The 15893-nt window shown below is 31.6% G+C and overlaps 1 protein-coding gene across 2 annotated transcripts in view; it reads right to left on the reverse strand.

Moving 5' to 3' along the window:
- Positions 1 to 15593, reverse strand: part of LOC145291393 (radixin-like) — a 69084-nt gene extending 53491 nt beyond the window's left edge. The window contains exons 1-2 of one of the 2 annotated variants that reach the window (XM_080137189.1): positions 15413 to 15593; positions 13816 to 13907 (exon numbers count right to left, since the gene is read on the reverse strand). In XM_080137189.1, coding sequence (XP_079993315.1) covers positions 13816 to 13827 — 12 coding nt within the window. In that variant the 5' untranslated portion in view covers positions 13828 to 13907; positions 15413 to 15593. The remainder of the gene's footprint in view (positions 1 to 13815; positions 13908 to 15412) is intronic. The other variant, XM_080137188.1, reaches the window with a different exon arrangement.
- Between the last annotated feature and the right edge of the window lie 300 nt (positions 15594 to 15893).

Raw genomic sequence — 15893 nt, forward strand, 5'->3', positions numbered from 1 at the left:
AACTGGCGCGCCTTTGAGGTACCTATTGTAATATTATCGATTAAGCCAAGTCAATATTTGCAGCTAAATAAATTTGTACAGTAGACCAAATGAATGTGGGGAAAAAAAAAAAAAAAAAAAAAAAAAAAAAATACGCATCATTCCGTAATGTCAGATTTGTGTTACCTATACAAACTATGGAAAAGCAGAAGCGACTTAATGATTTTCAAACCTTTGTATATTAAATATCAAATACGGTTTTACGAGTGTTTATTTTGGGTAACTACCCGCTTCCATATTTTGTTCGGTAAAAAGAGACAAACAAAACATGAGGGGGGGGGGGGCTACAAAATGCTTAATATTTGTGCAATAATATTTTCAAATCTGTTATAATCTGGGGATAAAATAGCTGACAAGAGCCATGTATGTACATGTTAAAAATTTTTTTAATACAATTAAAATCTGTTGTAACGGAAAATTTTGAAATAATGGAATTTTAATAGTTTTAATCTTTGAAAAATTAATTTTTAGGAAGTTTCTTTTTCTTGGCAATTCAACTGATAATTCGAAAAAAAAAAAAAAAATTATATCATTTTTTTAATGACAACTTCAAGGTAAGTTTTTGTTCAATATGTATTTAATTTTTTTAAATAAATGTTTGACTTATTTGACTCTTAGGTTTCATAAATAGAAATTTCGATAGATTTAAATGTATTTTGTTCAAGTTTCGAAATAGGGGGGAGGAGACGAAAAAAAAAAAAAAAAAAATTCCCCTCGTATATTTTACAGAAACTGCATTTTATGTAATTTTATTCTAAAATTTCACGAAAATCTGACCATTAGTTGATTTTTACTAGATTTATTAAACACGAGTATGTTTTTACGTTCGAAATGTTTACTACGAGGGGCGTGCAATAAGTAATGCCCCTGACTCACTTCCAGTTGTCTGATCTAGCTGAAATTTTGCATGTGCAATGATTTATGTCTATGGCAAATTACAGCTCTGCACTAATTGTGGTTTCTGTTTTACAGGTGTTTGAACCGAGTCAAGTGTGAAATGAAGCCTGTTGAATGTCGAGCAGTGATCCGGTTTTTGTATTTGAAAGGACGCACACCGCAGGAGACTTGATGAAATGAAATAAACTTATGGTGATAATGCCCCATCATATAACCTTGTAAAACGCTGGCATCGTGAATTCAAACATGGCCAGAAGTCTGGAAACAGCTTCCAGACCTGGTCGCTCCCCGCCCCTCTGCCATTGATGAGGCATCTGTCCGTGAAGTTGAAGCTGCCATTTTGGAAGATCGGCGCATTACTATTCGCCAAATAGCCCAAGATGTCAAGATTAGTACAGGGTCTGTGGAAATCATTCATGACCATTTGCATAAGGTGTCTGCCAGATGGATTCCCAGGTTGCTCACACCATTCCAGAAGCGAGAACGCGTCGAGTGCTCGAGGATGAATTTGCCAGGAACAAGAGTCAAAGTTTTTCAAAATGATTACACAGGATGAAACCTGGGTCCATCATTATGATCCAGAGACCAAAGCCCAGTCAATGCAGTGGAAGCACTTGGACTCACCTCCAAAGAAGGCAAGGGTGCAGCCTTCCGCTGGCAAGGTCATGCTCAGTCTTCTGGGATCAGAACGGAGTAGTGATGACAGATTTCCTGGCAAAGCATACCACAATTACAGGAGCCAATTATGCTTCACTTTTGACGAAATTAAGGGAAGCTATCAAAAGCAAGAGGCGGGGCAAGATCAGTAAAGGTACCCTCCTCCTGCAGGACAACACTCCGGTCCACAACTTGCATGTCGCTAGATCAGAAGCACAGAAGTGTGGTTATGAAATCTTTCCCATCCTCCCTACTCTCCTGACCTTGCACCCTCTTTCACCTCTTCCCAGCCAAAGAGTTTCCCCAGATGATGCAGCCTTGATTTCTGAAGCCACGTTTTAGTTGGAGGACCAACCTGGGGTGTTCTACAAAAACGGTCTCCAGAGCTGCATCAAACGATGGAAGAAATGCATAACAATGGTTCTTATGTAGAGAAAGACTAATAACTAGTGGTGGGACGATTAATCGGAATCGTAAGAATTGTGTATTTTGGGAGGTATCGGAATCAGATCGTTAAAAAATACCTTAATTTTCCGATTCCTTCATTACGATTCTTTTAGTCTGATGTTGAAAAAAAGAAAAAAATTTCCTGATATTTCTAACCGCAAGAGAGAAATGTAGCATGTTATAAAAAGAAACCAAAGAAATTCATTATTAACAGGGCAATGCTTAGTGCCCCTCCCCTACAAGGTTCATTCATTCAGATCTATTGTAATCAAAACTACAAAAGAGTTAACTTGAAAAGAAGTATGCAGGGCTCTACATTGCGAGTAAAAATAAAAAAACGCTTATCTTTTTGGCGATTGTTTTTTTTTTTTACTGACAAATCTTCTAATACTGAATGAAAATGCTTTTTCAACTTATATTTTCTTAAAATAAAACGAGCAAAGTCAAATTATTTAAACAGTAAACGGTTTAATAGAACAATGTACTTTTTTTCTTTTTTTAAAAGAAGGCTTTTGAAAGAAATATCTCTAAAATGAAATTTGACAGTAGTCGGCTTCTTTTGAAGTTTTAAAAAAAAAAATCGACCCCATACCTATCTCTTCCAAACCTAAAGTTATTAAATAACCCCTTCGTTAATTTAAGGGCAATTCAATTCAGTCAAGTTTTTTTAATTTCATTGAAATAAAATCCATTATTTTTTTCTCCAGAAAGATAAAACCCTGAATTTGATTATATTAAAAGCAGAATATAATCTTTTCTAGAATTTTAAATTGAAAATTAAAAGTGATTTGCGCAGTTTTTTGCCGAACGAAAAAGAATATATTTTTAAAAGGTTTTGTAATCAATTAATTTTTATGTCTAAATAATATTTACGATTAATTAAATAATTTCATTTTAAAAAGTATTTATAAATAGAATTTTACTTAAGACTTATAGTTTAGCAATATTGAACCGCATCAACCATGTGTGAATTGAACACAGTCAACAAAAAAAAAAAAAAAAAAAAAAAAAAAAAAAAAAAAAATGCATATTTGCATTTCATTATGTAAACTTTTATACATTGGTTTCAAAAATTAAATTCTATAAGTTTTTTTTGTTAACTACCGGTTGGTACAATTTACCGCCCCCATCCCTTTATATTTTTTCTTTTTGTCTTTTTTGCAGATTATTTTCAATTAATTATCCAAATAAGTGACTAGCTTTAAAACAAAATTTAATAGTAAATTATTTTACAGATAAACTGAATTTTCTAATATGGCCCAAAGTCCAAAAAAAGTCTTGCATGGAAACTTTTTGAAGTTGAAGATGATGAGTTGAAAGCCATTTGCAAAGTCTGTCAAATTAAAATATTGCGAGGAATAAAACCATCTAACATGACCACAACCAACATGTTAAAACATTTAACTATGAAGCATCCAAATAAATTGGAGGAGCAAAATAAAAAGGAACAAAAAATTACCAACTAGTCACCCAGAGCAGTTTTATTAGTGAGGGTCGAAATCGCAGTGTCTTTTTTTTTTTGCCTACGGCACCATCTAGGTGTCACCAATTTTTTTTTAACCCTCCTTAACTTCAAAGAGTAAATACAATATAGACAACTAAAAAAATAATTTTTAAAAATGCTGATTTTATTTATGAAAAATTCTTTTAACCAGAAATTAAAACTTAGGTAAAGATAGCTGACTGACAGCAACAGGAGCACTGGTTAACTACTGAACCACGTGGAAAGGTGTATGGAAAGAGGGAAAAAAAAAAAAAAAAAAGGAAATTAAACGATAATAAATTATGATAACCGTCTTTGAAAGGCACTAAACTCCTAAAATTTACTTTAAAATTTTAGGCGGCACTCCCCGGCGATTTTAAAGCACTCTCTCTCAAAAAATTTTTAATTTTTAAGTTTGGGAAAGATATATTTATTATAACCGAATTCCTGCATGAAGACTGGATCTCCTTTATTGGACGTTAATTTGTGAGATAAGTAATTTTTCAATGTTTAATATGTTTTTAAAGTTTCAATTATCAATTAAATTTTTTTTAATTGCGTTTATTTTTCAATTTATTAAAAAAAAAACAGGGTTTTAAATGTATTTTTCAAGGTAACAAGCTTCGAAAGAAGTCTAATAAAAAAAAATCACCTAATTTTTAATTTCGACAACCCTGAGAATTTATTAAAAAAATATTGAAATGTGACATTTTTTTTATTTAACATTTCTATTAGTTCAATTAATTTTCTTTCAATAATTCATTTCACTCAAACTTCAATTTTTTGCTTTGTTTTTTTTTTTTTTTTTAAATCTTTTTCTGTAATTTTGGTAATTATGTTTGCTCAATTTTATCTAGTATTTCATTTGTTTTTTTTTATAGTGGTAGCATTTTTATATGTGTTCCTTTGATATACCCTATTTCAAAATTAGTTTGGCTAAACTTATTCTTCACGTTAGAAACGTGTAAAAGCAATGAAAAAGTAGGAAAAAATAATTGGTGTTAACTACTGCTTGTGAATTATGGAGGTCTGAAGAACTGCCGTCACAAATACAACTATCAATAGCCAAACAAAAAATCGTTTTTGAAATTCCTTTAATTGTAACTTTTCGCTATACCTACCTTTTGGTATAAAACAAAAACTTTCGATTAATGGTATTTCTCATATATGGTCGTTAACTTTGGAAAGGTTATTTTGTATCTACGGCGCCATGTCATGTGGTATATTGTTTTTTTTCATTACGCACGTTCATTTATAAATTATAAAATTAAATATTTATCTTTTTTATATTTAATTAGTATATATTTTCTTTCTCTTCCGCTATATTTTTTTATTTATTTAATTCATTAAATCTGTTAATTATGAGGACCAAAATAATGAATCGTGTGTATTTATTCTAATTTTCTTGTTTTTGTTCCGCTATATAAATTCTATTTTATTTGTTTTTGCTCTGAAGGATAAATTCTATTTTCTCCGAGTTTTTTTTTTCTGTATTCCAATTAAGTAAAATAAATTTTCTCTAAAATAAATTTTGCTAATTTTTCCGTTTAGTTTACTATATAATAATTTTATTTAAACCAAAACACGACGGTGTAGACATAAAATATCTCTTCCAAAGTTAGGGAACATATTTGGGAACTACCGACCATAAGTATAAAACTACCTGGTATATTTCAAAATAATTCCCTAGGAATCGGAATCATACAAAAATTAGGAATCGTCCCAACACTACTAATAACTGTGCCAAGTTTCGTTGATCTGCTGCTATGGGAAGTGGGTCAGGGGCATTACTTATTTGCGCGCCAATTATGTAACATGATTTTCGTCTTGCAATTTCATTTTCGTACGCTGAAAATTTTTTAAAATTGCTTTTACTCTTAACTGATACAAAAGTCATTGATAATATTAATTTATAAAGTTACATCGTTTTACATATGGGGGGGTGAGTTTAGTTCTGTGGTGAATTTTGGAGGTGCCTATTGTACAGGAGGGAGAAATAATTTAACCCCCACCTCAAGGAAAAAGAAAGCTACTCATGAGTGAATACACCTTAATTACAGCCGATATCTTCTGATTTGCTTAATACGATTAAAGATTTGAAGAAAATCAGTTGGCTGTCATCTTAACGTTTATAACACGGCCTGTATCAAATTAAAATCCCCCCCACCCCCAAGGCCATAGAAATTAGCTTAGGCGCTCGACTGAGCTCCAATCTATCTTTCCCCGTAAAACGTTCGTAACAAATTCCCACACCATCTGTGCCTAAAATTGGATAAAAATTCCATGAGCAAAGTTTCTTTCCTAGAATTACCCATGTGTGGAACACAATATCGTGCAACTGCTTCTCATCTGACATTTTCAAAACGAATAAAAGTTCCTGTTGAACAGTCCGGGTTTGTGGTGTTATACAGATTCGAAAAAGTGGTCAATCAATATAACAAGTGTTAGGCAAGATAAGTTACTCTATCTGCAAAAGTTTAGTGTTTTTACTCACTTTAAAACATGTAATCGGTTCGAAAATCAGTGTTTATGGATATATTTGAAAAAGAAAAATGGCGGTGTGCTCGCTATTGCATACGGCAAGTTTGGAAAAATTAGTTGAAACTAAATTACACAAAATACGGCACTTGTACAGTTTAGTCAAGATATTAAAAAAATGAAAATATCGAGAAAAGGTTATATTGTACGTATCCGTTTTGGACTGAAGATCTATGAAAAACAAAAAAAAAAAAAAACAAAATAAAATAATCTGATAGTTTATTTTTATTTTTTTTTTTACAGCGCGTTGAAGTCAGCCATTGTAAAATTTGCTGAAGGTGAACATGCCACAGGGAGATAACTCAATGTAAAGTGCCGACACTCCCTTCCCATCTTTAATTCTAGCTTTTCTGCCTAAAAATCGAACCTTTTGCTCGGTATCATAACATTGGTTTTTCACTGTCGGAGAACTTCGTTTCATAACGGATACGTAAAATATAACCTTTTTCGATATTTTCATTTTTTAATGTCTTGACTAAACTGTACAAGTACCCAAAATACTGTTAGAAACCCACCGACTATATGTCCGGCCATGTCACAGTAACATGGAGAGAGTTTCTAACAGCATTTATAAGAAATGCTGTTAGAAACTCAATATATGTAAGGATAGGTGTATCAGAAGCTGCCATTAAAAATGCGTGATAAGAACTTGAATAATTCAACTTACTATCTTTCGAAGCTTATAACTACTTGAAAAATGTAATTCAAGCCCTATTTTTTTTTCAATTAAAGGAGCAAAGACCAAATTTAAAAAAACAGGTTTAATAGCAAATTATGCAATTTTTAAAAAAAAATCAGTTTTCTTTAGAAAATATTTAAAATCAACGAAATTTTACTTCGATTATAATATAAATTCCAAAATATCACTTACCTATAAAAAATACTATTCAATGGGTACTTCCATTGTTAATTTATCCATATTTATACTTATATTCTGTCCTTTTTAAATAAAACACTTTTAAACAAGGATTAAAAAAAAAAAAAAAAAAAAAAAACCCCTAAAAACTCATGTTTTTCACTGTTCAAATAAAGGGAGACAAACGTCCGATTTTCTTCCAGTTTACCTTACGGTGGCTTCGAAGCACCACAATGTCTTTCTATTGCGTGCTGTAAGCCAAAATTAGTATTTTGGGGACACCTTAGTTGAAAAATGAATACATTCACTTGTTTTTGCCTTAAGAAAAAAAAGAAAGAAAACGTTTTACACATTGGACTTTACAGGTAAATTTCCAAATAACACGCTTTAAAAAATATTTATTGATCTTTTATCTTCAATTTGTGATATATAAAACTGAGCAAATTATTTAAATTTTAATACACATTTCAAAATAGGAGTGAATTTAAAAAAAAAAAAAAAAAAAGTTTGTCTAAAATATTATTTTCGGTTTATTGGAAAAGAGCATAAAATTTCACATTGATCTAGTTTAAAAATTGAAAAAAAAAAAAAAGGGCTGCTTGAAGGCGCGTCGGCACTTCGTAAACATTAAAAAAATAAATATTTTTTAAACTTATAGTTTTGGAAGTATATTCCATAAAGAAAATAAACAACCCACTTTAAGAGAAATTACGAATTTTTATTTTATTTGCATGATGGAGTCAATGTTCAGGGAAAGATGGGTCACGTGGTACTGTCAACTGTGTCTAGGCAGAAGATAACCAATTGGAGCAAACGCGTCAGAACATCAACCCTTTGAACATGAATATAAACAGTATGAGCAAATTTTGAAAAAGTTCTAACGAGGCGAAAGCGTTCTTTGGACCATTTACTTATAAAATTCTATTTTATTTTTAAATTTTCTAATTCCGTAAATATTACCTTACTCTACAACAGAACACCGACCACTCTAATTTGATTTTCTAGGGGTTTTTGATGAAAAATATTTGTCATTTAAAATGTCAGCCATGTATTCATGCGCCTTCTGAAACGTCAACTATGCGCGTGCGCACATTTCAGTAAGAAACCGATCGCGCGTAGCGTAAACGAAGACGGTGAAATGGGGCAAAATAGTTCCAAGGTCAAGGGGGTTAATACCTTGCAAACGGTAAATTTGCGACGGGTTTGATTATCAGATTCGTTGTCAGCGACCTCGAATACCCCCTAAACCAAATTAAAGTGGTCGGTGTTCTGTTGTAGCGTAAGAGATTTACCTCTAATTCTAAAAGGTTGTCCACAGTAATAAATGTTCGCTAATTCTTTGAATTGCTTGTTTTTCCTTTAACTCATTTTACCTTTAGTAGCAATTATTTGTTGTATATTACACCTTTTCCGTAATACGGATTTTTGGTTCCATGAAACAGACTCAAAAAGGCCAAATTTAACAAAAAAAAAAAAAAAAAAAAAAAAAAAAAAAGCCAATCTGTCAAACCTTAAGGCCAAATTAAAAATGAAAATTTCTGGTTTATTTTCAGCCTTTGGGTCTGTTTTATATAAAAATGGGGTAATGCACTTTTGTTACTGTGCTGAAATAACGTTATTTTGAAATTTTGAAAGCCGTTCTTAACATGGGAGAAGGATGTTTTATAACTATTCTGTGATTCCACCTAAGATATAGTAAAACTTGAATTTAATCTGAAAAATTTCAAAAAACAGTATTTTACCTTAAGGCCCATCTCACATTCGTATATGTTTTTGTAGATTTCGGTGTACTAAGCGAATCTAAATAGTTTCCGTCGAAAAAAAAAAAAAAAAAAAAAGTTTTCATATTATGAAAGCTATTTTTTGCGACGGAAATAGCTTGCAGATTAATTATTAACACACCGAAGAAAAAAAAAAAAAAAAAAAAGTTTGCTATATAGGCACCGCCAAAAATGGCCGCAAAATCAAGTTTTTTTTTTTTTTTTTAAACGAAATTACATTTATTAAAATCCATTATTTCTGAGTAACTTTTTTTTTTCCAGTAAGATAAAACCCTGAATTTTATATAGAAAACAGAATGTAAAACTTTTTCTATTTTTAATTTTAAATTCTCCAAAAAAGTTAATTGACATTTGTCTGGCACAAAAAACGTACATAATATTAAAAAAAAAAAAAAAAGGTTTTTGAAATTATTTATTGTCTAACTAAGATTTAGGATGATTTTCTAAGAATATGCAAAAATATAATATAAGTACCTAGATTTCAAATAATTTCACTTATATAGGTAACCAGTTATTCCGAGTCGATCTAGAGTCTAGATCGACACTGTTTGCGTTTGATAAGCAAACTATGGAAGACCAAACAGACCAAAAAAAAAATTATTTTTCAGTGACGAAAATTTCAATGTATTATTAAGCTGAGGCTGACCAGTACCAGATGGGTGACCATTTGTATGAGTTTGGTTTTTTATGTGTGTGGGGGCCAGGCTCCTCAAAATGGGGGGGGGGGGGGGGGGCAATTTAAAGCAGAATAAAAAAAAATTATTTCAGCGCGTTTGGTCCACCGTAGTCGAAAGGCGGCAAACGTTTTCAAACGGGATCGAAAAAAAAAAAAAAAAAAAAAAAAAAAAAAAAAAAATTGCTATTTTTAACACAAAGGGATATTTATCGAATTTTTTTTTTTCAATAATGGTTCGGCTCGCTAAAAAAAAAAAAATTGTTAATTTATTTATCAAAGATTTTAAAATGGCTTTTTTCGTATAAATATTAAAAATTTTTTTGTTTGTTTTGCTTAACTTTAATTATTTTACTTAACATATTCACCGAATTTCACACTTCAAAACTCAAAAGCGGGATAATTAAACACAATCGAAGTTCTGATATTCAGACGTCAAAATAAGGTATGCAAACAATTTTTTTTTTTTAATCTATAATTCTGTCCCTTACAACAACACTTGTGTTCAGTTTCAGATGATTATTTTAAGCATATTTGTTCCCACTTCAAAACAAGGGGGGGTTTTGTAAGCAAAAAAAAAAAAAAAAAAAAAAAAAATCGTTTATGAAAAATAAGTACACTGTTATAAAGTTCATTCTTCTCTTAATAATCGCTGAAAATTTCGGATAATTACCTGATTTTTGGTAGATTTTTAAAAAGACGGTCCGTCAAAAAGTACTGACCTAAAAAGTTTTAAATTCAATTACGCGATATTAAGTTTAAACAGATTTTTTATAACAGGTTCCAATAAAATATATTTTAATGACTTGAGATAAAAATTGCAAATCCTAAATCGGCCTTAAAAAATCGTTTTGATTTTATTGACAGGGTGATCTGTATTTTTCGCACCTTTTTCAAAAAAGTACGGAAGCCTGTAAGCAACATTAGATACATAAGTATCAACAGAAGACGTTAACATTTATTTTATCTCTCGTCTGTGTAATCCGTTAATATAAATCTGTTTTACAAAAAGATAAACACTTGTATCCATAGCAAAAAGGAGTTACTTTAATTAACCATTATAACGCGAATGCTCATCCATAGAAATGGACAAAAGACGAAATGACGTTGCTGTTAATGTATACAATGTTGACGTTCTACACAACGTCGTGGAGATACATAAGGATCACTTATTACAAGTTAAAATAAATTTTAACTATATATATATATATATATATATATATATATATATATGAGAGAGAACGTAATATCAGGTCACAAATGTGAAACATGAAATGAACACATTTAGACTCACCTGGAATATCCAAAATTCCACTTTTGATTTAAAATTTTGGTGCTAATGCACTTACTGATCCGCGTTATTTCTTAAATCGTATTTCCAAGTTCAATTAAAGTTGTTTTTTTTATTCAATTGTAAGGTTAAAATTGAGAATAGGTACAAAACACCCCCCTCCCCAGGTTAATAATGGCTTTTTAATAACGTTATGATTTCAGCACGGATCAATAAATGCAGAAGTACCAGATTTTGTACCGTATATATTTGAAATTCTACTTCACGAATTGAGTTGCTCTTATTACTGGAATGAAGATCTTCCTAAGATTCCAATTTCTTTTTATGTTGTACATAAAACCTTGACATTTCGTTATTTTTTTTCCCTCAGCTGTTTAATCCAACATCATTGGGGGATACTAACTTCAAGTTAGATATCACTAGGTTAGGTTTTATGGTTCCGTTCTAAGTATATAGTTTAGGCACCGCCAAAAATGGCCGAAAAATAAAGTTTTTTTAAAACGAAATTACATCTATTAAAATCCATGATTTCTGAGTAACTTTTTCCCAAAAAGATAAAATCCTGAATTTTATCATATAGAAAGCTGAATAATGTAAAACTTTCTATTTTTAATAGAATTTTAAATGTTAAAATTTCCCCAAAAGTTAATTGACATTTTCTGTCTTGCACAAAAAGCGTATATAAATATTAAAAGGTTTTTGAAAGAATTAAGTTGTTTATTTTTAGTCTAAGATTTAGGGTTATTTTCTATGAGAAAATGCAAAAATATAATATAAGTACCTGGATTTCAAATAATTCCACTTATTCATATAGGCAACCAGTTACTTCGCATCGAATTGATAGTGCTTACGTTCCTATTTATGTTTGTAGTTGATACTACGGAAGACCAAACTTGCACAAAAAACTTATTTTTCACTGAGGGAAATTTCAATGTATTATTAACGCTGAGGCTGGCCAGCCAGCACCAGATGAGTGACCATTTTGATAAGTTTGGTTTTTAATGTGTATGTGTGGGGGTTAGGCTCCCAAAAATGGAGGGGGGGGGTTAAAGCAGAATAAAAATTAAAATTGACCCAGTCTAGAAAGATTTCTCCCTTATTGAACGAGGAAGAACTGTATGATTTTTTTTTTACTACATAAAAAACCCCGAGGCTGGCCAGTACCAGATGGGTGACCATTTTGATGAGTTCGGTTTGTAATGTGTATGTGGGGCCAGGCTCCCCCAAATGGGGGGGGGGGGAATTTAAAGCAGAATAAAAATTGAAACTACATAAGCAACCCTGAGGCTGCAAGTGTACGGGCCATACTAAAATAACTATTTAGAAAGCCATTCTTAACATGGGGGTGTTAAACTATTCTGCACTTTCACCTAATAATTCAATGAAGAAGGTTTAACCATTTTACGGTGCGTATTTTTCGCAGTATAAAAAAAGTTCTGTTTCTAGTTTAAAATTAATTTTTCACTGTAAAGTTTCGTTTATGGAAGACGGACGAACAAATGTCCGCTATAGTTTCGGTAAAATAAAAATAAACACGTAATAAAAATTTTTATTTACCATCCATAATTTTGTCTCGCAATGAAAAGAGAAGCGTCTCGTTTCTATGTGAGTGTCACCAACCAAAATTGGGTACTAGTGTACTGATTCACGCTTGTACCGGTTTTGGCAGTCACGGAGAGCCCACAAAATTATTTCAGCGGCGGTCCAGGTCCACCGTAGTCGAAAGGCGGCAAACGTTATCAAAACTGATGATATTTTTAACAAAGGGCACAATATCGATTTTTTTTTTGTATCGATTCTTCAAAGCATTCCCTGTTATTCGGCTCGCTAAAAAAAATTTATTAATTTATTTATCAAAGATTTTAAAATGGCTTTTCGTATAAATTTAAAAAAATTTTCTTTGATTAACTTAAATTAATTATTTTACTTGACATTCACCGAATTTCACATTCCAAAAGTCAAAAGCGGAATAATTAAACACAAAGTTCTGATATTCAGACGTCAAAATAAGGTATGTAAACAATTTTAAATCTATAATCGCGTCCCTTCCCTTACAATGTTTTGTTCAGTTTCAGATGATTATTTTAAGCATATTTGGTAACCCCCCTCCCAAACAAAGGGGGGGGGGCGTTGTAAGCAAAAAAAAAAAAAAAATTATATCGTTTATGAAAAATAAGTACACTGTTATAAAGTTCATTCTTTTAATAATCGCTGAAAATTACGTAATTATTGGATAATTACCTGATTTTTGGTAGATTTTTAAGACGGTCCGTCAAAAAGTACTTACTTTTAAAAGAAAAAGTTTTATGCGACCCATAATGACAGCATTATAATCTGGTAAAAAGTTGGGAGAAAATTAGGGTAATCATTTTTTACCCATAACTTCAGAGTGAAAATTTTTAGTTTAAGATAACTAAAGCTTGATTCCTTTGTATTTGTAATAACATTTAAAGTTCAGGTAAAGAAGAGGATCATTTTGCTATTTATTTCCATTGTAAAAGGGACTTAGATGTGACAGAATTTATGAGAATTGCAAGTTTGTAAACATTAAACTTGCAACCGTTTCGCATAGACCAGATGGGGGGGGAGGAAAAAAAAAAAAATAATCTAAATTCAATTTGCAAAATGCCCCTATGCTCCCCTAGTCAGGGGGAAGTCATGTGGCCACGTTGAAATAAGTTTGAGTAAACAAAATGATTTTTCACAGACGACCCTGTTATATTAAAGAACCGACCCATTCGGGATTTAGAGTATTGTTGGGACCAGCTGTGTTTAAAGTTATGCCATTTTGTGTTGCTTACTCAATGTGATGTCAAATCTAAAGACTAAGTTACAAAAAGTCAAAGGGCGTGTCTTCACAACTAACAAAAGTGTCAAACTTGAGTTTGAAATCGAAATGACGTAACAAATGAACTAAACCAGGACGAAAGAGATTAGTTTTAAATTTTAAAGTAAAAATGAATATTGTAAGAGGAGGAGGGGGGTCGATTTTACAATAGACAAAGTTAAAATGGAAAACCTAAATTGGTTCTTAATATTTTGATTTAATATACACCAGGTGCGAGTTCGTAAGACGTTGCAGTTTAAACTTTAAAAACTAAAGTTTTTAGGGCGTAGTTTTTTTTTTAACTACACAGAAAAAGTTGAACATACCGGTTTCGGCATGGTGGAAAATCGTCAATGGTATTCAATCCGATGTATAATCCAATTTAAGTACCAAGGATGATCCACTTGGGAATAAGGTCCTGAAAACGTAAAGAAATATCAAGTTTAAGAGATCACTTTAATTTAAAAATATTAAGTTTGTGCGTGTCAAATGATTAAACAAAACGAATTTGACTTCAATTTATTCAGACTAAATTTTGCCCCCCCCCCCCAAAAAAAAACACCTGGAAAAAAGAGGCGCCTTGTTCAATTTATCAGTAACAATGGATAAAAAAAAAACCCAAAAAACCTTGGTTGCTATAAATAGAAAGTTAATACAAGGTTTTAATTAATGGAATTCAATTGGAAGTAATAAACTTTAACATTGATTAAATTGATAGAATGTCGAGTTAAAAATTTGAAATTCCATTTTTAAGGATCATTAAGTGAAAAATGTAATACACAACAATATTATACTTTTCACTTAATTTAACAATCTTAAAAATTTCACCCATTTTTTTTTTTTTTTACTACTAGAAAATGAAAAAGTAAACTTCAAAAGTACATTTAAATATATCTAATAATCACCCGGCGTTTCTCGGGTGAAGAAGCGATTCAGGAATTGAAAATATAGTTAGAAGTTGTAAATACTAACATTTGTCGTTTTATGATTTTGAAGAACTAAACTTTCGATTTAAAGAAAAAAAAAAGTAAATTCAATAAAGCAGTTTTAAAATGAAGACCAAAACATTCATAATCGGCTTTCTTTAACGTAAAAAAAAAAAAAAGAAAAAAAAAAGTACCGACACATAAGAGGTACGTGTCGAGACAAAAAGACACGAGTTTCAGAAAAGAAAAGGCTATTTACAAATATTTTAGAAGTATAAAAAAGTTTTGCCATTTTTTCTAGTTTTATGGTTAAAAAATGAAATTCGGCAACAGCCATTTCAAACGTTTTTTTTTAGACGTTAACAATGAAAATTTGAATTTAACAGACCCCCCCCCACTCCATAGTAAAGGGGGGGGTGATAAGTTTTTAAAATAATTTTATCTGAAATTAATGCTAGAAAAGTTTAAATTAATTGAACTACAAAAAGAGATTCTTTCTATGTTAAAAGACCCGGCAGCAGACTTAAGAAAAAAAAAGTTGACCTTACGAAAAGTCGGGGATCAGTTCACATAATTGATTCTATAGAAAACTGATCCCCCAGATTTATTTAATCTGAGAAATTAGTACACGCCCTGCAGTTAGGGAATAGTTTAGTTTTTTTTTTTTTTTTTTTTTTTAGGCAACACCTATGAAGCCGGTATTTCTTAGGGGAAATAAAACTTTTAAGGACGGGAGGCGCGGGTAAAGTCTAATGACGAAGGGAGAGAACAAACCAAAAATAAAGGGACAAAGACGCCCCCCCCCCCTAAATTCTATTTTTTTTTTTTCAACCGTCTTTAAAGACGAGACATGAAAAGGAAATAAAATCCAAGTGATTTACAACGTTGAGCTGGGATTTATACACGGAAACAATCTTATATTATTTCGATGTTCATAATAATCGTTTTGGATAAATATTTAAAAAGATTCGAGGTAGGATATATTTTAAGGACTTACTTGACGATGTCGTCGGCACAGCGGTAGTAGCTGTAACACTACTACAGCGGCGGCGGAAGAAGAGGAAACACGACTGAAGAAGAAAGCGTTGTGCTGTGCGCAGGCTCGTCAACAATCACCTCACACTACTACTCCTTCTTTACGCTCTCCCCTCTCTATTGTTATAACTTTTCATTCTCTCTCTCTCTCTCTCTCTCTCTCTCTCTTCCTTTTTTATTACTCCCACTCTTTCTCTCTCGGCCTCTCTCTCTCTCACCCTCAGTCTCTCTCTGTCACTCACTCCCACTCTATCTACACTTCTTAACAATAATTACGTTTTCTAATTTTACCCCCTCCTCTGTATTATTCATTTTCTCACAACCTCTCTCTCTTTTAGATTACTTCCACACTCTCACACAAACTCGTTCGACCTTCTCCTCCGTATTATTCATTTATTCAAAAACTCTCTCGTAGATTATTTCTTACCACACACACTCTCTTA

This window comes from Euprymna scolopes, chromosome 12, assembly GCF_053919585.1.
Source record: "Euprymna scolopes isolate OS-2025 chromosome 12, ASM5391958v1, whole genome shotgun sequence".
Taxonomy (NCBI): Eukaryota; Metazoa; Mollusca; class Cephalopoda; order Sepiida; family Sepiolidae; genus Euprymna; species Euprymna scolopes.